Source organism: Littorina saxatilis, linkage group LG3 (assembly GCF_037325665.1).
Source record: "Littorina saxatilis isolate snail1 linkage group LG3, US_GU_Lsax_2.0, whole genome shotgun sequence".
NCBI lineage: Eukaryota > Metazoa > Mollusca > Gastropoda > Littorinimorpha > Littorinidae > Littorina > Littorina saxatilis.
Window position 1 is genome coordinate 64,485,138 of NC_090247.1, and position 27,029 is coordinate 64,512,166.

At 41.4% G+C, this 27,029-nt stretch overlaps 1 protein-coding gene across 3 annotated transcripts in view; it reads right to left on the reverse strand.

Annotated features, from left to right (window-relative positions):
- The window catches only part of LOC138962931 (organic cation transporter protein-like), a 56,364-nt gene extending 30,858 nt beyond the window's left edge, over positions 1 to 25,506 (reverse strand). The window contains exons 1-2 of one of the 3 annotated variants that reach the window (XM_070334897.1): positions 25,335 to 25,506; positions 24,926 to 24,988 (exon numbers count right to left, since the gene is read on the reverse strand). Coding sequence is in view for 2 of the 3 variants with exons in the window: in XM_070334899.1 (XP_070191000.1) it covers positions 17,108 to 17,121 (14 nt within the window). In the remaining variant the exon portion in view is untranslated. Of the gene's footprint in view, positions 1 to 17,107; positions 17,202 to 24,925; positions 24,989 to 25,334 lie in introns of those variants that run through there. The other 2 variants (XM_070334899.1, XM_070334896.1) reach the window with 2 other exon arrangements.
- Between the last annotated feature and the right edge of the window lie 1,523 nt (positions 25,507 to 27,029).

Below are 27,029 nucleotides of genomic sequence, written 5' to 3' on the forward strand. Positions count from 1 at the left end.
CAACACACACAAAACACACTCACGCACGCACGCACGCACGCACACACACACACACACACACACACACACACACACACACACACACCACACACACAGTAACATTGTACAACTTACTGTCACATTCAAGCGGGAACACCAAACAAAACGTATCATCAAATGAAACAACATTTTAAGTGGTCAACTGAGCAGATGAGCACAAACCACACTTGAAATCTTCACATTTTAACACTTTCTCCTGTATCCATAAAAGTCATTTATGCTGACTAGATAATGACATAATAAAATGACATCAATAAAACCATTCCCTTTTTTATTTTAAAGAAAAACAAGAAAATTAAAATAACGCAAAGAACTGATGCTCAGTAATTCAAAGTTGGGTATCGATCTCAAATGTGTGCATAGCTAATTACATGTAACCGGCATGGACTGGGGCTAGAATTGGCCTTTCTGTCAGGCAACTCGGCCTCTAATTGGTTTTATATTGTCTGATCCCCCTCCAGAAAAAACAATACCATTTGCCCCGTGCTTCTGCGCCCACAAAAAATATTCGGGAATAAGAAAAGTTCAAATTTTAGGCACCCCACATACAACCTTAATTGTCAGTCAATTACTTTACTGCAATCAACGTTGATTTTAAAGTACCATGTCATTATTATTTTGGAGATAGATTTGAAAAAGTCCATAATTGCAGACTGCGTATTGGTATGAGTGATTTGAATTTTGATTTACTATGATGTCAGCGGCACCTCAAGGATTGCCCCAAATGTGAGTGCGGTTACCCAAGGGAGACTGCTGAGCACTATTTGTTGCATTGACCCTTGTGTAGAGATGTACGATTATTGTCAATTGATAACTGATTATAAGTTTATTGAAATATTATTGAAAGGCATCCCGCAATATTCCCGGAATGTCAATCAGACCATATTCATAACTGTACAAGAATTTATTAAGACCGTAACAGGCATGTTCCGTACATGAGCCTCTACATTTTATTCATAATGTTCATTTGACACTGTCATGAGACAAATGCTGCCTGACCAATTGTTCTTCGTAATTTCTCTCGTGTTTTGTGTCCTTGTTTCGACTTATCGATTATGGCCCAATCGTTATGTAATTTAGTGCCATTTTCGCCGATCACAAAATGTATTAACTTTGCGTGTGTGTCTTCTGTGCATTTAATATTATTGTGACGTGACCCACTCTTCCAACATTTCTGGCGCTCCAAGTCTTCTTCGTCCTTTTTTTCCCCCTTATGCTGAATTCTGTTCTCTCGTACCCCATTTCTTTTTGTTTCTTGTTTTTACCCCCACCAAGTTCTGTTCTACCACCCCCTCCCTTTTTTGATTGCTTGCGCATCAGGTTTGTCTGTTTGTTTTCGTTGTCTGAAATGAGTAAATGTATCTAGTCCGCCATCATGCTAAACTTTGTTATGTACATACCAGGATGACTTAAAATAAGCATTTATGCTTGAGTTATCTTAAAAAAAACAATGCATTGTTTCTGTCATGATAACAAATTGAATAAAGTTTTGTAAACCAATGGACTGATTATAGTTGACCCTGATATGTGATTACGGGATAGTGTCACGTTAATTTATTTCTACTTTCACTTGTACTTTTGTACTTAAAACAAATCACTGTGATGTAAAAGTTATATTTTTTTCCATTGTGAAGTGTCGTCAGTCTCCTCAAGGTAATGCAGTCAAACTCAACCAAAAGTTGGAGGGGCTTCTTCATACTTTCAGTGTGTGTGTGTGTGTGTGTGTGTGTGATTTCTTTTTCTTCTTCTTCTTGTCGTTCGCTGTTAGATCGTCAGTCCGGACTGCAGAGCGAAACGTGCTGTGTGTGATTTCTTTTGACACTATGCACGTTTGTATATAACCGCCTGTGCACAAAAAGAAGAATATAATCGAATCTTATCATTCATTTTTGCTTAATTGATTGATTGGTATGCATGTTTCTAACAGTGAGTGTAGTGCGCTTCCCAAGCATAAAACGGTGCATGACTCTGGATTTGCGTCTGAGATATTGACACATCACTGTGAGAAAAAGCGTTAATGAAAAAAGAAGACTATTTATTTTCCTTGAGCATTATCTTTAAGTGGTGTGCCAAAAACTTTTAAATTCAAAAATTCAATATTTAACTTTAGGAAAAGCACTGCAGAGAGAAAACCACGCTTGTGTGTTCAGAATAGTCTCCATGTGGTATCAATATAAATGATTCAAATGTATGGAAGAGAAGCTGTTTCTGCTGGATTAATACACACACACAATTGTGCACTCACACATAAGCACGCATGCATGCTCACACACACACACACACACACACACACACACACACACACACACACACACACACACACACACACACACACACACAGAAACAACAAATTCATTATGACAAAACCAAATACGAAGTCCTATTTCACAAATTTTATATCTTCTCCTTTTCACCATATACAAATACAGTCACGGAGTACATTTATAAGGCCAAATTATTAAGAAATATTATTTTCTGTGCTTGAATTACCCAGTGTGTAGCATGATCACCACGAAGGTACAATTCACAGAAGTTGAGTAATCACTTTACAAAACCCATACCAGTACCACATTGTTATGTTAAATCCTATTTATTAACCCACACAAATAGAAGAAGATAGCTTTGTGAAGACTTTCATTTTCCAACCAAATGCTGTTCAACCGGCTAGATTATTCTTTCTTTCTATATTTGGTGTTTAACGTCGTTTTCAACCGTTCAAGGTTATATCACGACGGGGAAAGAGGGGGGGGGGGGGGGATGGGATAGAGCCACTTGTTAATTGTTTCTTGTTCACAAAAGCACTAATCAAAAAATTGCTCCAGGGGCATGCAACGTAGTACAATATACTACCTTACTGGGAGAATGCAAGTTTCCAGTACAAAGGACTTTAACATTTCTTACATACCAATCAATATGAGGCTTATATTGCGCGTATTCTGTGGGTACAGTTCTAAGCTCAGGGATTTTATTTTAATTTTATTTTATGCAATTTATATCGCGCACATATTCAAGGCACAGGGATTTATTTATGCCGTGTGAGATGGAATATTGTTTTACACAATCCATCACGCATTCACATAGGCCAGCAGATCGCAGCCATTTCGGCGCATATCCTGTTTTTCACGGCCTATTATTCCAAGTCACACGGGTATTTTGGTGGACATTTTTATGAAAATTTATCTATGCCTATACAATTTTGCCAGGAAAGACCCTTTTGTCAATCGTGGGATCCTTAACGTGCACACCCCAATGTAGTGTACACGAAGGGACCTCGGTTTTTCGTCTCATCCGAAAGACTTGAACCCACCACCTAGGTTAGGAAAGGGGGCAGAAAATTGCTAACGCCCTGACCCAGGGTCGAACTCGCAACCTCTCGCTTCCGAGCGCAAGTGCGTTACCACTCGGCCACTGTGTGGTAGGTACACCAACACGATATTAGCACTCCAGATTTTTATCTCGCAGTTTTTCTGAAGGACTTTGCATTTGAAAACTATTCTCAGACAAAATATGAGTTTAAACTGCAAGTACATGTACAGGGAGTCTGAAGGGTTCAAGTCGGATGAGATAGACTACTGTTGTGGCAATCTTCGAATTTGAAAATCATTTTTTTAAAAGAGTAAAACTCATAGTTCTTCTTCTTCTTCGCTCATGGGCTGAAACTCCCACGTTCACTCACAAATTTGCACGAGTGGATTTTTACGTGTATGACAGTTTTTACCCCACCATTCAGGCAGCCATACGCCGCTTTCGGGGGAAGCATGCAGGGTATTTTTGTGTTTCTATAACCCACCAAACTCTGACATGGGTTACAGGATCTTTTCCGTGCGCACTTGGTCTTGTGCTTGCGTGTACACACGAAGGAGGATAAGGCACTAGCAGGTCTGCACATAAGCAATGACCTTGGAGATCAGAAAATTCTCCACCTTTAACCTACTAGGCGGCCGCGATTTTGACTCATGACCTTCTGAATAGGAGGCCGATGTCTTATCCACAAGAACACCGAGCCCGTCCAAACTCCTAGTAAAAACAACAACTGCAAATCTGGGAGCAAAATGTAAACGGTTACAGTTTCAACTATCCTTCCCCTTTAAATCAGCATTTTTGGAAACCTAAACGAAAGAGTATTCAAGAACAACAGTCACGGATTCAGATTTAAAAAAACAAATGGTAACTATGCTTTTTGGAAATTCTTTCTTTAATTGGTGTTTAACGAAGGTTATATCGCGACAGGGAAAGGGGGGGAGATGGGATAGAGCCACTTGTTAATTGTTTCTTGTTCACAAAAGCACTAATAAAAAAATTGCTCCAGGGGCTTGCAACGTAGTACAATATACTACCTTACTGGGAGAATGCAAGTTTCCAGTACAAAGGACTTAACATTTCTTACATACTGCTTGACTAAAATCTTTACAAACATTGACTATATAAGAAACACTTAACAAGGGTAAAAGGAGAAACAGAATCCGTTAGTCGCCTCTTACGACATGCTGGGGAGCATCGGGTAAATTCTTCCCCCTAACCCGCGGGGGGTCTTTTTGGAAATGCGCTTCAGACAAATGCCTTTGCACAGGTTATGTTACTCACAGCAAAATGCAAGAATAATTGGGGACCATATGGGATGGGGCAAATTGGGAGGGAGCAATTCGGGACACCACCATAAATATCTACCAAATATTTACAAATAGCTATCTTAGTACATGCATAACATGCTGTACCAATACACAATTTCTTTAAATAACTATGTAAGGATTATTGGCAGTCTCCCGGAGCATGTTTCACGCTATCCTGCGATCAGGACAAGCGACTGACTGTAATGACTGTGTATGCTGTGCGGCGTGCGCTACACAAGAAACCTTTTTTTAAATTTGTATTAAATATAATCACCTGAGCCACGAATGGCAAGCTGACAGCGGCTATCTTTTACACAACAAATTCTGAACTCTGATAAACTCGTGACCGCTGATTTTTAAAGGCAAGGGGTATCATATTGTGCACATGGCATACACATCCAAGTTGGTCGTTTGTCCCGATTGTGGGATTTATTTATTTATTTATTTATTTACGAGGATTTATATCGCGCACGTATCTCACCACACAAGGTGACTCAAGGCGCATGTTACCTATTAATGCCGTGTGAGATGGAATTTTTTACACAATATATCACGCATTCACATCGGCCAGTAGATCGACTGCCTTTAGGCGCTGCATCCACCTTTCACAGCCTATTATTCCAGGTCACACGGGTATTTTGGTGGACATTTTTATCTACGCCTATACAATTTTGCCAGGAAAGACCCTTTTGTCAATCGTGGGATCTTTAACGTGCACACCCCAATGTATTGTACACGAAGGGACCTCGGTTTTTCGTCTCATCCGAAAGACTAGCACTTGAACCCACCACCTAGGTTAGGAAAGGGGGGAGAAAATAGCGGCCTGACCCAGGGTCGAACACGCAACCTCTCGATTCCGAGCGCAAGTGCGTTACCACTCGGATACAGCCCGTCAGAGGCGTAGAGCGTGCTCGAGATGTTTTGAAAAACCTGACTGCAGTACAGGGATTTTTACACCTCCGGACTGCTGATAATCCTAACAGAATTATTTTCAAAAACCGTCTATTGCCTTGAAAGCAAACCTGGAATTTCTGATGCGAGTTGCCAGAAAGAAAGTTCACTAACAAGATCCAGGCCAACACCACCCCCCCCCCCCCCCCTAAATAACACTAAGGAGTGAGGTGAGCTTAAATAACTAATTAATTAATCAATCAATAAATTCTCTGCTGAAATCCCCAACTTCGCGCATCGAAGCTATGAAAAACAGGACACTGCCACGTTTCCATTCAGCTAAACGCCACACCATTTTCAAGAGGTGATGTCTCAGGAAGAAAGATGTGACGCTCCCGATTCATATGTTTCAGAAGACAGCCCACCTGAGAAAAAGAAGAACACACTATAGAAATAATAACAACCTGTCAACCACAAATACATTAAAGTTTTTCAAACAGTTCACTAATCCGACAAACTCATGCTCGTTTCTGGTGCATTTGATAAAGCCAATTACGGGTAGATGCTAGACAACAGCAAAACCACCACCACATAACAACAACACAAGATTGTTTATGGTTGTTTACAGTCTCTTGAACACAGGAGTCAATCGAGACCATATATATAACAACAAGAAGCATAAAAAAGCACTTCAGTTTGAAACCCAGGTTCAATGTAGTAAATGATATTGCATCAATGTTCCATCCATCCTCAGCACTTTCAAAACCAGTTTCATCTAGGTCATACACACCTTTTCCTTGATTGATCTACAGTACATCAGATCACTATTGTTCTTTTTATGATTTGCACCAAGGGAATGATTAACATTTCTGTCTTAGTCATATGTAACAAGCTTTAAGCAAAAGCATAATATTCTACACATTCACATATTGTAAGGTTGAAGGGGTCTATGTCGACCAAAAGAAGGTGTATTCCCCATAGCCATAGGTGTTTTCCCTGTGTACCGGGAATACAGTTGGATTTTCTTTAGAGAAGTATAATATCATACAATCTTGCGCCAAGCGCGTGACTGCGGTTAGATAGGAGAATCTATTTAAAATCCTGAATTCGCGTGCGGCATCCAGTCAAGCAAAACATGCTTCGACCGTTTATCAAAACGGATTTAGTTAAAGAAACATCTGCACCCCCACCCCCAACAGCCTGGTATTATGTTTTCCTCGCTGGTACTCTCGTCCATTGAATCACTTTCACTTTCACTCTCGTAAGCTTGAAGAAACTCCATGGCGTCTAACGGAAGTATATTCCCTGTATATGTACAGGAAATTAACATACAGGGAATACAGCCACTGTTGGTCGACATAGACCCCTTCTAAAGTGCTGCAGTAGTTACCTTTCCCTCCAAGGACCAAGCTGTTCATCCACTGTAGGGCTGACCGGGGTTCCCCCTTAGCAGAGTGAGTGGCGAATCCTGGCTGATAAATTTCCTTTCATTTTCCATGAATGAAGAATACCAGCTGGGTTCTTTTATTCATGGACCTGTGTTCTGCAACACACACAAATCAGCCACCAACTTGTAAATATATGTAAAAGAAAGCAAGTGGCAATCTGAATAACAGAATACAAAATGATCAATCCACACAATCATACTTCAGCACTGAAAGTCCACAAAATGAAGCACTGCTAGTACATGTACTTCTCATAATTTACTGAAACTTTACTCATCAAAACAACCATTTGTTTTATCAACTTTACTCGCATATGGCGAGTAGATTAACATTTCTACTCACCATTTACATGATTTTTACTCGCCATGGCGAGTAATTGAAAATACTCGCCACTTTCAGGCCTGTACTTGTGCATGAGATGTGTTTACCATCCATATGCCCAGACCATGCGCCCTTCTGTTGTGCTCAGAACAGTAAAGAGTTGCTTGCTGGGGTGGTTGTTCATAAGTTAACAGTTCACAAGAGGGCACAAACAAGAGCAAAAACACAGGTGCCTGATTCAAACTCATTCAAATGCAGAACCTTATTTTTGCATGAACAGAGTAAGACATGATTCTTACATAGCTGACCCTACCCCTGGCAGAAAAGTGCTTGAAATTGTCCATGTGGTCTCTATCAGTACATTTGATGCGTATTTGTGATACATATATACTGATATAGAGACAAGTAACAAGTGGACATTTCCTCTGACACCTCTACCATTTGTACACCTGCACAAATCTCCTGCCATAGACTACAAAAGGAAAACATACAAATCAAAACAAACACAAATTTAACCTAATGTTTACCTTTCAGCAGCAGAAAAGGCTGTGTTTTCTGTGGTGTCTCAGAGTAAAGCCACGGTGTTGGAGATGCAAAACTAGGCTGTAGGCAAGGTCCAACATCTTTAGCTGCACACACAAAAAGAAGAAGCAAGAAATCACATGACATAGATGACATTCCTCACTAGTACAAAACCACAACTACACTAGTCAACTACCAATGTAAGAATCATAGTCCTGCAAGATTACCCTCTTAAAAAGTAAGATTGCTTTCATTCAAACACTACCGTGGGACCAAACTCCCCCCCCCCCCCCTCCCTCCTTTTTTTGAGTTTTTCCTACATGTGTGTTGATGTTTCCATTAATTCCAAGCCCTGAAACTGTGAACTTGAGATCTTTATGTATGCACACAGTCACAGGCTTAATAAGCTATTCAGAAACCAAGCAGAGTCTGCACAACGTTAATTCTGAGAAATAAATCCCCACAACTGGTTTCAAGGCCACTATACCGACTGAGCTATTGCTTGCCATGCCAACCTCCACCCCCATTTGGAACACGCACAACTAGTATACCCATACACATGTAATAATACTGCTTGCCTTCCTCCCCCACCCTCCAAATCAATAAACACTAAATGTATGCAATCAGTAATCTTTTAGTTAGTAGTTGACTACCATCACTACTCTCTCCACACCCACCCACCCTCTTGCACACCAGCGACACACCCCCATCACCCAATCATTTCCATGATTCTCTCTGCCATATAGTTATCCTAAACACTAACATTATGACACATTTGTTTTCCAATTAGGAACATTAAAAATTACTGTAAAAAAAATGTACAATCATGCACTCTCTGAGTCTGACAAGAGAGTGTGAGAAAAGTCAAGAAAGCAAGACGTGTGACATAACTAAATCTTCTAATCTATTCCTGAGATTTACTCTTGACAGCTTAAAATGGAACCTCATGCACTTACTGTTCTGAATTGTAGAAATTGCTTGTAATTATAGCAGCAAAGGCAGTTTTATTGGGTACCACCAGGTGTCACTCTGTCATCATCTGATCAAGAATTCAAGCAAATGGTTCAGCACTGAAACAGTAAATAGCAAGAGTGTACAGAAAAATACACAAACTTTCTCATTAATTTGTATCTTCAACTTCACATTATTCATAAATAATGATACCTTACTTTGACTAAGTTTGAGTAGGATTAACATCATGCAGAAGTTAACTTGAAATAAAATAACTATACGTTACTCAATACTGCACTCAATGAGTCAATTGTCAGCAAAGGTGATAATCAATGCAAGGTAAAACCAAAGGATGCAACTCAGTCAGCAATTGCAAAAACTACATAATTCTAATCAAGCTGTCAGTTTCACTAGCTATCAGAATTCAAAACATGTTCTTGTTTTTGTTGTTGCTGTTGTTCATGACTACATCAATGTATCTCAGCATTTCTAGTTTCTACACTATAGCCATTAAATGTTCAACAACAACAAAAGAAGTGTCCCAATGTTTAAGGAAGCGCTGTTGCAAGTCACAATTGTTAGCAGTTGCTGAGAAAAGCTAATTGTCCTTACTGTAAGTTGAGTAACAAATTATAAACAATTGCTGTTAACACTCATAGTACAAGACAGCAAACCACTGCAAAACTATAGTCATCTATCAATGTTATGCTTGCCATCCCACCCCCGACCCCAAACCTCTGAGTCCAAGCTAGGGTTCGTCGGGTGATCAGGAACAGACTTTTTTTTTTGTGCCTAATCTTCCTGTCAGTGTCATGCAACTTGAACTGATGTTGTACAATCTTGTAAATTATGATAATTTTGTACAATGAATTATCTTTTTGACTTCTTAAAATTATAAAATACATGCACATACTGTCGGATGAGACCTTAAACCGAGGTTCAGTGTGTGTAGTGTACACACGTAGTGACGTATGCAAAAAGACTGAGCACGCAAAATAAAGATCTGTCAGCATTAAAGTGGCCTATAGAAACACGAACACACCCAGCATACACCTATCCCTGTGGTGTTACATCAGTACTACTAATACTACTAAGCGCCAGCGGCAGCCGAGTCACTGGTCTCACCACAGGGTGAGACAGCCACCACGAGGGAGGACTAGAACATCATCCAAGCGCCTTGAGCATACACCTAGTGTGTGGATATATGTGTGCTATGTAAGTTGCATATCAATCAATCAAATATTTACTCTGTGATCTATGAGCGAGCTAAAATGAACCCCCCCCCCCCCCCCCCCCCCCCCCCCTGTACGTGCAATCAATTTTAATCTCAGTTACCTACTCCTAGATCTATAGAATTTTACTTACGTGTCATTTGCAGGCCTTTGGACTAGATCTGTTTGGATGTCAGTCAGTAGTACTCCGTTGCTGCTCTCAGTTGCACGTCGCACCCATCTGCAGGACTCCGAAGTGACGCTCGTTTTGCTGTCAGTTCTGTAGTCGATGACCTCATACAGTGTGGCCAGAACATGGCGGCAATAACCATCCAATCTGCAACAGTTTACGCATTCAATGTAAATTGTAATGATGCATTTATACAGTGCTAAAATAGTTAACCCTCTCAACATGAATGACACTACTGTGTGCTTCCCCAGCACAAGCTGTTCAGACATTACACCAGATTTTAACTTTTAGGTTTTAAATGTCATTGGTACAATGACAAATACTAAAATAGGGAGTAATATATCAGTTGGACATCTTAAAGTTATGAAGTCGCAACACTAATGCTGAAAAGGTTAATTAATTTTTTAACACTTCAGTATAAAGCACACACAATGACTTCATCATTCTGCCCACAACTGTTGTTTGCATACACATGTATGTAGATCAGTTTAATTTAAATGAAATAGATAAGTTACAAACAGTGCAAGTCTACTGATGGCCTGTACCAAAGTTTGTTATGGCCTAAAAGTCAATCAACCATTAAAATAGTCCCCCCGCCCAAAAAAATAAAATAAAAATAAAAATTAAAAAAAATACTGCCTGACATCCTGGTTAGTTAGTTAGCTGGCTTTACTTCCCTTTATCTTGGTGTAGATGTAAGGAAGAATAGACAGCCTGCTAAATGTGTTAACAATAACGAGCAAAATATGAACATACCCTCCCTTGCAGGTGCAGAAGGCTGACAAAATGCAGCTCCTTAGGTCCATGTCCGTACTTGTCATTACAATCCACTGTGAATAAAATGTTGCACCAGTCACTGGGTTCTTGGCTTCACTTTGCTTTTGACAGCAAAATAGCCATCTGTTGGGGACTCTGATGGCAGTGATGGGATGCCACACGCTTGTCTACCACATAATTATCCATCTCTCATCATCTGGAATCCTTCTGATTTACGGTAATCCCGCACACTGGCAACAGACGCATTTGATGCACTGAGCTGGTACGTGCACACATCAAACTCAGAAAAGTCAGGTAGAATGTTTATGTTGGTACTTCCTGACAAGAAACCAGGATTCTGCAGAGCTCTGAACATTGCGTCGTCGTGGGTTTTCTGGACCGGCTAAATCGCGCAGTTTCAAGCCGATCACTTCGGCTCGATCCTCGATCAGCGCCTCGGGATCGATGGGCAACTTGATTTCAAATGCTTTCTGCACTATATCGGACAGTTCATGCTTGCGGTAATCGCTAAACGTGACGCCTCTTTCACGCAAGAACGACTGTGACTCGCTCACAGATACAGATACAGATGGTAGGATTTCCCTTCGCTGACGCCATTGTTTGGCCAAAACAAGGGAAACTACTCTCATAGGTCAGTTTCCACTAATTTCAGAATTTCAGAATATTTTCGTCACGTCGTCAATTGCTGACTTTTAGTGACTAGCGCTCTTTAAGAGGACATAAAGACGGGAGTTTATGCATACGCCCTATTGTTGATGGGTACTTAAAATTTGTGACAAAAGAATTTAAACGTTCAAATGACTTACCACCCCCCTCTGATTTGTCAGTTGCGAGTGTGTCAGTATGTGTTTGTGTGTGTGTATGTGTGTGTGTGTGTGTGTGTTTGTGTATGTGTGGTGTGTGTGTCACTAGTGTATGTGTGTGTACGTGTGTGTGTCACAGTGTGTGTGTGTGTGTGTGTGTGTGTGTGTGTGTGTGTGTGTGTGTGTGTGTGCCGGTGTGGGTGTGTGTCTGTGTGTGTGCCCGTGTGTGTGTGGTCACGTTGTGTGTGTGTGTGTGTGTGTGTGTCACGTGTGTGTGGTGTGTGTGTCAGTGTGTCAGTGTGTGTCGATCAGTGTGTGTGATCTAGGCCAGGGTGGACTCCCAAGGTTCCTGGGTTCCGGAAGTCCACCCACCCCCCTTACTGACTCCACAAATGTACCTTTTGCCTTTTTCTCTCTGCGAATGTATGTATTCATTTGCTAATTTGTTCGTTTGTTTGTTCGTTCGTTCGTTTGTTCGTTCGTTTGTTCGTTGGTTCGTTCGTTCGTTCGTTCGTTCAACAGTCCGTCCGACAGTCCTTCAGTACGTCCGTCAGTCCGTCCGTCCGTCAGTCAATCCGTTCTTCCTTCACTGAGTCCGTATCAATAAATTCCTCTTGTGCAGGGCCGAACTACAGGAGAGAGAGAGAGAGAGGGTGGGGGGAGGAATGTTCCTGTTGGTGGGACAACCCCCCCCCCCCCCACCCTGGCCTAACCGTAGACCTCCTCCAAACGTTTGACAAATGCTCTGAAAATGCGCCAGTTTGCACATATTGTTTATTGTTTGCTTGTTTATTTGTTTGTTTGTTTGTTTGCTTGTTTGCTCGTTCGTTCGTTCGTTCGTTCGTTCGTTCTTTCGTTCATTCGTGGGTTGGTTCGTTCACTCTTTCGTTCCTTCGTTATTTCCTTCGTTCATTCGTTCCTTCGTCCTTTTAGTCCGTCCGTATACATGTCCGTCCGTACGTCCGTCCGACAGTCTGTCGGTCAGTCCATCAGTCCGTCCGTCAGTCCGTCCGTCCTTCAGTCTGTATCAAAAGATTGCTCTTGTGCAGAGGGTTGAAGGAATACCCTGCAGGACCGGATCAGGAGGGGTTACCCGTAACACCCCCCCCCCCACCCTCCCCCCACCCCCTGTCCATCGGTCCGCCCCTCAATCAGTCTGCCCGTTGGTCCGTCCGTCAGTCTGTCCGTCAGTCCGTCCGTCCGTCCGTCCGTCCGTCAATTCGTCCGTCCGTCCGTCCGTCCGTCCGTCCGTCCGTCCGTCCGTCCGTCCGTCCGTCCGTTCTTTGGTTCATTTGTTCTTTCGTTCGGTCGTTCTTTCCTTTGTTCGTTTCATTGCTTATTTATTAGCACACATCATTGTCAACTAGTGAATATCCTGAACAAGGCGGTGCGTGAGAATATCTTCTTGTTTGTTAGGATAAAATAACATCAGTTTGCTCTGAAACAAAACACACACAAATTCCGCTGCTTGAGCATCGTTTCAGTCTAACCGAAGTGAAGGTATACCTCATCTTCAGAAGGAGAATAAGCGACAGCATGCTCTTCTACCATATAACATGTCACGTGAGGTCGTTCAGACCGGAGTGGAGGTATATCTCCGAGGGATCAGGGTATACTTTCAACCCGATGCACAAGCGTAGTTTATTGATACCTTAGTTTCGGTCGTACCGGTGTGTAATACCTCCTCTCTCTCTCTCTCTCTCTCTCTCTCTCTCTCTCTCTCTCTCTCTCTCTCTCTCTCTCTGACCGACATTGGCGATAGAGTTAGCGTGTGGCAGCTCCGTAGTTACATTCCGTACATCTGTGTGCAAACCATTGTCACTGACAACATTGTTTAAATCGTATGTTTTCACTCGCGTCAGAAAAAAACGTGCAAGGTCGAGACTGATGCTTCAAAGTCTCGATTCCCCCTCTATGTTAAAACATTTAGTGAAAACTTGACTAAATGTAAAAATGATTGAATGGAGAAACAAATTAAACAAAACAACTCGTTGACAGCTATAGAATCTGGATAAAAAATCAGTTGGTGGGGAAGTTTTCAGGGCATCCTCATTTACTGATTTAGACTACCTTTGTGGACACCACCCGCTCAAAATGGCCACAGAGATTTCGGAGGTAAATGTTCTCCTCGGACCTGTCTACCCCATTTATCGGGAAAAGGGGTGAAGGGAAATTACTCTTACCACACTTTGGTGACTTGGGTCTACTTTCGTTTTCTTACAACCGGTCTTGCAACAACGCATTTGTGCTGCTCGGGACCAGAGATTTGCTTTCATACAACCGGACTTTTATACATCCGATTTTCATACAACCGGAAAATTCTAAGTAATAACAAAGAGTAGCTTCTGCCGGGACCCTGCCTACCCCTTTCATACATCCAGACTTTCATACATCCGGTGTTTTATACATCCGGTCTATACTGTATATATTTCGCGGAATTCCCTACGTACTTCAGTCATCACTGTGGCAGAGTGAGTGAGTGAGTGAGTGAGTGAGTGAGTGAGTGTGTGTGTGTGTGTGTGTGTGTGTGTGTGTGTGAGTGTGAGCGCGCGTGTATATCTGTACATATAATAAAAGAGAGTGTCTGTCTGTCTGTGTGTGTGTCTGTCTGTGGTCGCCATACCATGAGCGGTGGACTGACGATGCTACGAGTATACGGTCTTGCTGAAAAATGGCATTGCGTTCAGTTTCATTCTGTGAGTTCGACAGCTACTTGACTAAATATTGTATTTTCGCCTTACGCGACTTGTTGGTATTCGCGAAGGAAATAAACGTCAGTCAGTTGACTGAGAACATCGGCAGCAGTTTTAGCAATCAAAGCCTGACCAATACAAACAAGAAGAGCAAACGCTCGATCGAGTCACTTTCGCAGTTCTGAATATTATATGAGGCATCAGATGGACAGGAAGAAATTGCTATTCACAACACAATACAGATGTAAATAATTTGATGTAAAGAATAATCCTATAAAGTTTGAATCAAATCCGATGAATAGTTTCAGAGATATGATATTTCAATTTTTTTCCTTCAAGACATACCTGTGACCTTGAAAAAGGTCAAAGGTCACCAAAGCAGACGTCAAAGTGTAGAGGTCACTGGGAGTCACGTTCACATAAAATTTGAGCCCGGTCACTTTTATAGTTTCCGAGAAAAGCCCAACGTTAAGTTGTGTGTTGCCGAACAGAAAAGGCTAGTTATCTCCCTTGTTTTTCTGATAACGTTCGTAAAAGGCTACAGATGTAAATACTTTGATGTAAAGAATAATCCTACAAAGTTTCAATCACATCCGATGAACTTTGTCAAAGATATAAAATGTCTAATTTTTCCTTTGACGCTGACCTGTGACCTTGAAAAAGGTCAAAGGTCAACGAAACCATCGTTAAAGTGTAGAGGTCATTGGAGGTCACGACTAAACAAAATATGAGCCGGATCGCTTTGATAGTTTCCGAGAAAAGTCCAACGTTAAGGTGGTGTCTACGGACGGCCGGCCGGACGGCCGGCCGGACGGCCGGCCGGACAGACTAACACTGACCGATTACATAGAGTCACTTTTTCTCAAGTGACTCAAAAACAAGAAGGGCAAAGCCCATACGACTCACATGCTTTACACATTTTTCCTACCAAAATACATGTGACCTTGACCCAAGGTCAAGGTCATCCAAGGTCATGCAACACAAAGCTGTTAATTCAAGACATAGGAAGTACAATGGTGCTTATTGGCTCTTTCTACCATGAGATATGGTCACTTTTAGTGGTTCACTACCTTATTTTGGTCACATTTCATAAGGGTCAAAGTGACCTTGACCTTGATCATATGTGACCAAATGTGTCTCATGATGAAAGCATAACATGTGCCCCACATAATTTTTAAGTTTGAAACAGTTATCTTCCATAGTTCAGGGTCAAGGTCACTTCAAAATATGTATACAATCCAACTTTGAAGAGCTCCTGTGACCTTGACCTTGAAGCAAGGTAAACCAAACTGGTATCAAAAGATGGGGCTTACTTTGCCCTATATATCATATATAGGTGAGGTATTCAATCTCAAAAACTTCAGAGAAAATGGGGAAAATGTGAAAAATAGCTGTTTTTTAGGCAACATTTATGGCCCCTGCGACCTTGACCTTGAAGCAAGGTCAAGATGCTATGTATGTTTTTTGGGGCCTTGTCATCATACACCATCTTGCCAAATTTGGTACTGATAGACTGAATAGTGTCCAAGAAATATCCAACGTTAAAGTTTTCCGGACGGACGGACGGACGTCCGGACGGACGTCCGGACGGACGGACGGACGACTCGGGTGAGTACATAGACTCACTTTTGCTTCGCATGTGAGTCAAAAACTGGACAAACTTTGGCCGATTCAGGCGAATACTCTTCGGACATTTGGCCGATAGGGACATGAAAGTTTCGGCCAAAGTAAAAACAAATCGGCGATTGGCCGAAGGGCCGACCCAAACGACACCACTGCACCCTCTCGGATCTGACCAGGATTTTAAACGGGATAAGAATGAACAAGTCGCGTAAGGCGAAATTACTACATTTAGTCAAGCTGTGGAACTCACAGAATGAACGCACTGCATGTTTTCACAATGACCGTAAATGTGGATCGTTTTATAAAAAAAAATTAATTACAAGTTTCCGATTTTTAATGACCAAAGTCATTAATTGATTTTTAAGCCTCCAAGCTGAAATGCAATACCAAAGTCCAGCCTTCGTCGAAGATTGCTTGGCCAATATTTCAATAAATTTTATTGAAAAATGAGGGTGTGACAGTGCCACCTCAACTTTTACAAAAAGCCGGATATGACGTCATCAAAGACATTTATCAAAAACATGAAAAAACGTCTGGGGATTTCATACCCAGGAACTCTCATGTAAAATTTCATAAAGATCGGTCCAGTAGTTTACTCTGAATCGCTCTACACACACACACGCACAGACAGACACACACACAGACACACATACACCACGACCCTCGTCTCGATTCCCCCGCTATGTTAAAACATTTAGTCAAAACTTGACTAAATGTAAAAAGAAGAAGATGCAGACCACCAAAACTTGGGTTGATCGTATCACAGAATGGAATTGTCCAGGCTTAGAGCTGCCAGAAATAAATTAAGCCGTCTATAGACGTGCGTTATTTTGGACAGCAAAGCCACACTGGACACCAAAGCTGTGTCCAAAATGGGAGATGAGTCTGCTCTGGCATCTCTACGATCCTGGAGAATAGTCAATACGGGATTCGTAACTCGTATTAGTAGACGAGGCGATTATCATAGCCTTCCTTGAATCTAGGTAAGGTACAATGCATAGCAGCAATTAATGTGAAACACAAAACTTTACCGTGACTCTTCCATGCTGCTCAAGTGCTCCTCTTCCCCTGCCAGGGTTGACAGCTCGCTCGAACTAAAAGTGGCTTCTACTCCAGATCAGACAACAAGAACCAAGAGAACTAGATATCGTCGCTTTGTTGTGCGTCTTTGGTATCATTGCGTCATACTGTCTGATGGTCTCAGTAAGTCTTGGCCAGCCTAGATTCACTACGGACGTGGAGAATGTAAATGAACAATCGCAAAAACAACAAGACAATGTTTATCCTGCATACGTGAGAGAGACACCCGTGAGATAATAATCGTTCAAATCACACGCAGGGCCGGATCTGGGGGGGGGGGGGGGGGGGGGGGGGGGGGGGTTCCTGGGGTTCCGGGACCCCCCCCCCCCCCCCCCCCCCCCCCCCCCCTGGCCATCCAATGTACCTCTCAGAGAAAAAAAAAAGTGGACTTTGGACCCCTACCTTCAGTTGGAACCCCCCCCCCCCCCCCCCCTTCAAACGAACTTGGTCCGGCCCTGCACACGTGTGTATATCATGTAAATGAGGTCATGTCAAGCAAGTCTGGCAGGGACCTGTTTTTCGACTGCTTATGATGCCAAAGTCACCGAGACAAACGTCATTATACACACCGGTGACACTGTGACGGTTCCCCTACGCTTTGTGTTCGGTGCCCTGACCCTTTGTGTTCGGTTCCCACTCGGTTCCCACACGCCAAAATTCGCGGACAAAACATCCATTTATGGTAAACATCTATTTACGCAATGTTGCTCTCTGAGAATGGTCTTGTTAGATCTGTGAGTGTTTACACTACATGCCTAGGTGCTGTTGGATTGAAGGTTTTTGATATTTTAGCCGTTATTAGGTAGAATGCCTTCCACTTTACTGCAAAACTGCATAATTCGTAGCATCGGCAAGAAATATCCTACCAAAAAATGCCTGCTTGGAACTGTCGTTGGTCCAGCAAAAAGTTCAACATGTCTGTAGCGGACAGCCCAAGTTTCAAGATTGTAGGGCCATCCAAACAGCCGTAATAATAAAAACAACAAAAGTAGTCAGTGAAATTGGCTGTGTTCGGTCCCCCCACACTTTTGTGACGTAGGCGTGACGGTTCCCATAATTCATTGTGTCGGTCCCCACTTTCTGTGTCGGACCCCACTTTCGACCTAATTTCTCTGTGACGGACCCCACAACCAGCCTATTTTGTGTCGGTCCCCACACCTTCTTGGATTTATGACTTGCCGGTTACTTGTATCATTGTATTCATTGAATCTAATTGTCTCGGAGTTATTTTTCAGCAAAAACCGGCAAGGCAGCACCTTTTGTGATACCAAGTAAGTCAGATGACATCAGTATGTGTGTGTGTGTGTGTGTGTGTGTGAGAGAGAGAGAGAGAGAGAGAGAGAGAGAGAGAGAGAGAGAGAGAGAGAGAGAGAGAGAGAGAGAGAGAGAGAGAGAGAGAGACTAACTTTATTAGTTTATGCCACAAATAATATATAACATTATTTATCTCTGGGACGGTTCCCAGTATACCAGCAAATTATGTGTTGATCCACCCACACCTTCTTGAACTGGCCTTCCCAATATCTACTCTTAGTCTTACGGCCTTGGAGATATGCAATTTGGCACATTTTTAAAATAAAAGATCCACCTGTCGTATGTGAGATTCAGTTTTGGAACGCCAAAAGGCCCACAGTATCGAGACTGAGTAACTGGGAGTATCGAGACTTAAAGTCTCGATACTCCGAGTATCGAGACTCGTTCATTTCATTGGTCTTCCCTCGATACTGCGAGTATCGAGTATGGAAATGAACCAATCCGTGGTATCGAGTATGGTTGCTATGCCGCCCTAGTTCAGTATCGAGTGTCTACAAAACGATTGGTTAAATTCTGATCTCGAGTGTGAACAGCACCCTGGTGCGCCAAAAGGCCCACAGTATCGAGACTGAGTATCGATACTCAAAGTCTCGATACTCAAAGTCTCGATACTCAGAGTATCGAGACTCGTTCATTTCATTGGTCTTCCCTCGATACTGCGAGTATCGAGACTTTGAGTATCGATACTCTGTAATTTCATTGGTCGGACTCGAATTTCAAGAGTATCGCTACTGCGCATCTCGATACTGGTTGCTATGCCAATCGATCTGATCAAGAACGTAACAAGACAAGCGATTGGTTCAGTACTTGAACTCCAAAAGGAACTGGTAAATTAAAAAGTGAAAGCAATTTTTCTGCTTTTATTGTATTGAGTGAAAATGCAACCAGAAGTATTCAACTGGTAGGTAAAATACGATGTTCCATAATGACTAACATAAGCTTACCCTTCTCTTCTCCCAATGCCACCCAGCCAGGTCAAGTTGTTGCATTGTTGATCTGTTCGGTATTTTAAAGCCAAGTTGTATCCCAACACTCACTAGATCTACCTCTTCTGTATTTTGGGGGGTATTCATCGTGCTCCTTCGGGTACTAGGAGATATTTCTTTAGCCTATAAGTCTCATGCTTTTGGTATTAATCAGCATTTTCAAAATCTTCAAGCCACAAACAATTTTCCTCCTGTTAATTCACTTGTTTAGATTTTTTCATTTTAAATTCCGATCTGGATTGCTTGCTTTCGAAGATGACAACTGTTGGACGTCAGCCAGGCTTCTAACAAAATTAACTCTAGACTCACGTACTGCTTCCCTGACAATTTCAAGGGGCACAATGATTTGAGGTAGAAAAGATCGAATGTCAAGTTCATATATGTCAAGCGGATTTGGAATAAATTCTACCCAAAAAATTCGATTTATTCGAACACGCTGAGCTAGATTTACGTCCCTTGAATGAAAAACAAGTCGCGTAAGGCGAAAATACAATATTTAGTCAAGTAGCTGCCCTTTTTCAGCAAGACCGTATACTCGTAGCATCGTCAGTCCACCGCTCATGGCAAAGGCAGTGAAATTGACAAGAAGAGCGGGGTAGTAGTTGCGCTAAGAAGGATAGCACGCTTTTCTGTACCTCTCTTTGTTTTAACTTTCTGAGCGTGTTTTTAATCCAAACATATCATATCTATATGTTTTTGGAATCAGGAACCGACAAGGAATAAGATGAAAGTGTTTTTAAATTGATTTCGAAAAAAAAATTTTGATAATAATTTTTATATATTTAATTTTCAGAGCTTGTTTTTAATCCGAATATAACATATTTATATGTTTTTGGAATCAGCAAATGATGGAGAATAAGATAAACGTAAATTTGGATCGTTTTATAAATTTTTATTTTTTTTTAAATTTTCCGATTTTTAATGACCAAAGTCATAAATTAATTTTTAAGCCACCAAGCTGAAATGCAATACCGAACCCCGGGCTTCGTCGAAGATTACTTGACCAAAATTTCAACCAATTTGGTTGAAAAATGAGGGCGTGACAGTGCCGCCTCAACTTTCACGAAAAGCCGGATATGACGTCATCAAAGACATTTATCAAAAAAATGAAAAAAACGTTCGGGGATTTCATACCCAGGAACTCTCATGTCAAATTTCATAAAGATCGGTCCAGTAGTTTAGTCTGAATCGCTCTACACACACACACAGACACACACACAGACACACGCACATACACCATACCCTCGTTTCGATTCCCCCTCGATGTTAAAATATTTAGTCAAAACTTGACTAAATATAAAAAGAAGATTTTGCGACGAAGCGCTTACCTAAGTCAAAATACATTTGTTCACCACAAATTAGATAAATGAGTGGAATACATGGTCCAAAGTTCGATTGGCAGTACTTTAATTGGCGGGTAAGGGGATAGTCAGTATGGAGTTTATGCGACAATGTTCAACTAAAATGTATAAATTTGTTTTTGTAGCCCCACTCCAACAAAGAAGCAAAATAGTGTTTGCAAATCTGTGTGTGTGTGTGTGTGTGTGTGTGTGTGTGTGTATGCACGCGTGTTTGTGAGTGTCTTAGGGTTGTTGTGGTTAGCTTAGCTTCTTTGGTTGATCGATCGGTACTTTGTGCTCCGATTTATTCTTCAGGAAAAAGAGTTTTCAACTGTCCAGCACACCAGTGATATCTGGAAGGATGCGAGCGACATTGTTAAAAAAAAGGTCAGTCGTAACTCATACAGTTGGGCCCTTCTGAGTTGTTTCACCAATCCATGTGAAGTAATCTTTATTTTCCAAATCAAAGAACATGTACATGAATTTACAACGATAAGTCCATTATTGTACGCCAGCTAATCATAAATGGGTATTTGAAATACGACTCACATATTTGTTAGATTCAGCTGTATATTTTCAAAACTCTATGAACAACAATAAAAGACAGATGAAGTCTGGCAGGAATGTCAAAAGTTGAAAACTAATGTTCAACAGTGCCTCAACTGTAACCATGCGTGCGCCTGTGCACGGACCAGACATAATCATGTTCTGTACTAGTGCCAGTCATGCAACACTGCAGCAAGACTGGTTCTGTGCAGAATTAAAAGTCGTAATCCCACCCGTCCTGTTTAATACTTGCTTCTTGGTATTTTACTTTTTATTGTACACTTATTATTTTGGGTGGTTGTAAGCTTTGAACGTTTACGTTTTATGATGGATTGAATTTGATGAATAAACATTTGGTGCTGGTAGGTCTGTTTGGTTGGTAATCGCGTGCTTGTGTTCGAAATGTTGTGTCCAATGCAGCGCTACGAGACCACAGTCTGGTGGGGAACAGGGCTAGAGAACATTTTTAGTATCACTTTTACAAGGCTGCTAACAGAATAATACTGAGTGTCTCTTGCACGACACCCAAAAAACAAAACAAAAAAGCATACCAACTAACATGTATAACAGACTGGCACAAATCATCAGATGACCTTTTTGGGGGCGTTGGTTCAGGTAATAAAAGAATTATTTATTTAAGTAAGTGAATTAAATGTATTTAACGCATTGCCATAGAAACTGATTTTACAAACACAATGCAGACACACACAGAGACAACCAGGCTGTCGCTGCCTCTCACAGACGCAAGACGGATGTATGGTAAAACTTCTTTATTTTCTAATCATACAGGGCCGCAAAAGACTGCAATAAAGCAAAAATAACAGTCATGATTAAGAGCATAAAAACTAGTGCTAAAAAGTGATGTACAGTTATCATATTAATAGCATCTATCACCTTTTCATTATGCTCTTACTTTATCACAAGTTTAACACTGCATTAATGACATTATTATCACGAAGTTGAATAAAAATGGCAACGCTCAATCTGGTCACAATTTGTTCTTAGTTTACAACAATTGCACATTTCGCCATAGGTTGTCATACACACTTTCTTACAAACACAATATTCACAATGCATATGTGTGTTCTGCGCGAACTTAGAATCCGGTTTCATTCTAGAATGGACCGGGTCCAGGTTGGAATTCTAACCCTGCGCAAGTACAGGGGTGCCATTCCCAGTAAACATTTATGGTGCGCCGCGCATGCATTCACCGTCGCTTGGGCGATCCCACCTGCGCGGACATACGCCGCGGAGACTACGCGCCGGTGCATTTAAATTCTAGGTTACACCATCGCCACTGTCAATGCGCCATACCGACGCCGCGCAGTTCCAAAATGCGGGTGTATTTGTTTTGCTTGGTTTTTGTTGTTGTTGGTTTGTTTGTTTGTTAATTTTGTTTTTACGTAGAGCCGAAAGGTACATCGGATTGTGGGTTGGTCGTGCAGACGGTAGGAAAAAACCCCAGCTTTAAAATGTGAAAAAGTCCAAATATAGCTATTTCTTTAATTTAATTCGGCGGCTAAACGGCTCAAGCGATTTCAAAATCCTTTTAAGACAGTATCATGCTATTGAAGGGGTACACTAAAAAAAAATTGGCAAAACAATATCTGGCCCCTTACGGCAAGCAGCTTGATTTCCCCAAAACGTTTCACGAGAGCGGCGTCCTAACCGTAAGAGCTAGCGCCTGCGGATTTTTTGTGAACGAAGAGGGGGGGAATGTGCTTATGAAAATCAAATTTTCGAGAGCCTATAGGTCTTGGTTTTTTTTAAAATGAATTTAGTGGGGGGCGTCGGAAAAGATCTGTTTTCAAATGTAAACACAGTACGGATAAAATAATAAGAAGATATATAGATCTGTTTAACCAATCACAATGGAACTCCAAAATATTCCATAGATTTGTTTACTTAATTTTTAAAAGATAAGTTCGAAACATTATCATCTGATAAGTCGCCGCATAACCTTATAGGTTCCAGCGACTAGATATTCCTGATCTTGTTCCCCGGGTTTTCGAACCAAGGGCGGCAACTGTGCAACCATAGACATGTACGTCATCATGATCTCCCCTTATTATGCGTTATTCATCGTCAATAATTTGACCGTCTTGGTGAAATGGTAAGATATATCTCTATGTTTTTTACATGTAAAAATACAGTTATAGCAGTTATGTACAAAAATAAGCAGCATATGCTCTTTTCGCCAAAGTAAAGTCTTTTTTTCTTTTGGTTTCTTACATGTGTCACAGCACACCGCAAGCATTTAGGCGAATAGCAAGTGAGTGGTATATATATATTATCAATTGTATAGTAGGTAACGGTGTTAATTACACGTTTTCCATTTGTGTCTTTGATTATTGTTTGATGCCATGTATGTTATTACAATATTTCTTTCAAGTCAACAGTGTGTCCAGTTAGATTGCGTACATGCATAGTCATCATAACTCGAATTTTGTTTTACTTCGAATTACTTGGGATGCGCCGCATCGACTTCTAGCATGCATGTCACCTGCTCCAGGCATGGTCACGCGATGGTCAGGCGCACCATATACGCATGCGCCGCGTCGACTAGTGGACGATCATAGTATTGACTGAGGCGCATGCACCAAAGTTCCATGAGGCGCATGCACGGCGCAGGTGTATGGTGCATGCGCGGCGCATGCGCGGCGCACCCAAAATGTTTACTGGGTTCTAGAATGAAACCCTTGTTGCTGGTCCATTCTAGAATCGGCCGTGCGCAAGGTTGGAATTTGGGTTCAAGTTGGAATGGTCATTTCAGTTCACACAACCAAAGCCACAAATGTGGATTTTCTGTTTGTTTTTGTTTTTTGTGTGTTTGGTTGGGTGTTTTTTTCGGGTTTTTTACACTTTACTCAAAGACATCGTGAATTGGGATTGTGATGTTCTGAAAGTGATTACGATTTTGAGAGACACTCAGCACTGATCGCTACGAACGGAAATTTCCGGACTGACAGTGTTTTGCCGATCTCGCTTGTAACTTTTAATCTTATTCATATACATGAAGTTGGTCTTCTGAATTGTGAAGATATAATGTCAACTTTTTTTTAAACCTGTGACAACAGCTCTATAACTCACTCTGTCCTTCTGTTGGTCTGTCTGTCGGTTAGTCGGTCTGACCGTCTGTCTGTCAAAAAAATTGTCAAAAAACCGGACATTTCCGAGAGGGAGACAGCGCTGACATTGCAAGCGGCCGCAACCGGCTCCCATCACAAAAACAACTGCCCTGCAAACAATACCGCCCTGGTAGTCCCCCTTGCTATGGTCTGCCTTTGTTTATTGCGTACTCAGGAGTGTCAACTTTCTTGACATGACATGACATCGCAAGATCGCCAAAGGATTTTTTTCAGGGGTAGACAAATCAGCCCCATTTTATCAAAGGGAAGGTGCAGGTGGAGATAATTCAAGGGAAGACAACTCTGTCTTACCTACAAACATTACGGCCCCCTTTATTCAAGGGTTTCATTCTAGAATGGCACCCCTGTACTTGCGCAGGGTTAGAATTCCAACCTGGACCCGGTCCATTCTAGAATGAAACCGGATTCTAAGTTCGCGCAGAACATGTGCATACCTCGTCTTCTCCTAGTGATGGCAGCGAGCAACGAAAAGGCAGAGGGATTGCCCACACAGGTTCCTGAAGAACACAAAATGTATGCTAATAACTATACATCAACGAATAAAATCTAGGTTAAACAAACCAGTGGTGCGAGAACACATTGGAGCGAGACAACGATACACACTGGGGCGAGGCAACAATTCAACGTTAAAATTACGCATGAACTCAAGACAATAAAAACACAACAGGTCAAGGTCAAGACCAAAAATAGCTCTCATTCTACCACGCACATTTCCGCAGCAGAAGTTACAAATCCATATCGTTCCTTTTACCTCAATAGTAGGCTTACAGAATAACACGCCTTGGTACATTAAAACATAATCATGTTACGTTGCAATAACAAACAATAGAAAGCTGTTCATACCTCTCAAGTCCGAAACAGTGCCACAACACTACCCGACCGGTCTGTCTTACTGCGAGTCGAAGTGTCAAGTGACGTTCTAGAGCATATCCGAATCTCGCGCGAACTCGCGCATGACTACGCAAAACACATTTACCCTGGAAAAGCGTGCAAGGCGGCACAGGCGCCCGACCGACAAAAAACAACAAGCATTGCGGCAGCAACACAGGCAAACAAATATTAGGTTTATTCCATGACATTTTTGTTAAAGACTACACATACAAATTATACATTTGCCCACCATCTCACTAAACAGATACACAGTCATGTAAAAATAGGTACACATTAAAAAAATAATACTAAGTCGTGTGAATCATGATAGTTCAATGATAATAAATGTGAATATTTGCCCAGATTTGCTCAAGAGGTGTGCAACCTGACCATGGAGAGTGCAGCCATGGAGAACTGATGGCAGAACAGCTGAAACCTTCGCTGAAGTATACCAATCCTGCCCTACATGTTCCTTATGCTGACTTGCTGAACACATTGATTTTTGGGTAAACACACACAAAAATTGAGAGTCCATGAGTGATAATCTGCAGTCTGAAATGATTCGCTTTGCTTTATTATCAGACGCGTATCATTGTGATGGTTTAATATATATAATATATATAAGATATATTTCAGTGAACAAAACATAAACTGAAACAGTAAGTTCAGACTTGATCCAAACACACATTTTCCTCAACAATAGTCCAATGCAAATATGTTGTGGATGTGTCCTTAAATCATTTATAGAATCAAAGAGACACAGGAATTGCTTGCTCGAATGGTTGAAACTGTAAATTTAGACAAATAAAGAGTCTGATCAAAAATACTGTGTGGAAATGTTTAGGTAATTCTGTTATGGTCATATATGTAACACTAATCAGTTGATCAATTTGCAGACGATTTGTCTTCAGTCAATGGTCAGTAGCAAAGGGCTTTATGTTGCCTGAATGGCGGGGTAAAAACAGTCATACTGTACAGGTAAAAACCCACTCGTGCTAAAAACATGAGAGAACGTGGGAGTCTAAGCCCAAGAACGAAGAAGAAGAAGAAGAAAAAGAGTGTCTGGGGGTTGATTATAAGTTGGGGTTGATTCTTGCAGCAGGTTCTTTAGCTGCAATATCCCCCATATAATCAAGAGGGTATAAATAAGATATTCTATGGATATGGAAATGGATATGTAAAACCTATGGAAACCATTGGTACAAAACGAACACAGTTAAAAATTATATGAGACTGTATAATTATGTCTACTGGCAGGAACAGCAGCTTGTCCCTGTGAATTTTAATTTTTCTCTACTGAGACTGTTCCCAAGATATATCCTTGCCTTATTGGCATTGAGAGCTAGCAGGTTGTAGATAGCACCCTCAAATTAATTCTCCGAGTGATTGTTTGAAGTTGCGCCCCCGGCCCCTTGAAAGTGGAACAAATCAAAAAGCTGTATTTATACACAGCTTGGTGGCCCTGCGATTAGACAAATTAGGAAATCACATTCTCAAATTTTGATTGCCCACATTTTTTGTGTGTAAGAGGAAAGGGTAAAGGGTCAACCACTAAATCAATGACAATGTCTGTATAACCCTCAGTACTATAAAGGTAAAAGGTCAACCACCAAATATATGTCTTTAGCCCTCAGAACAAATGAAGCCCAGGCATAGTATTGATCTACG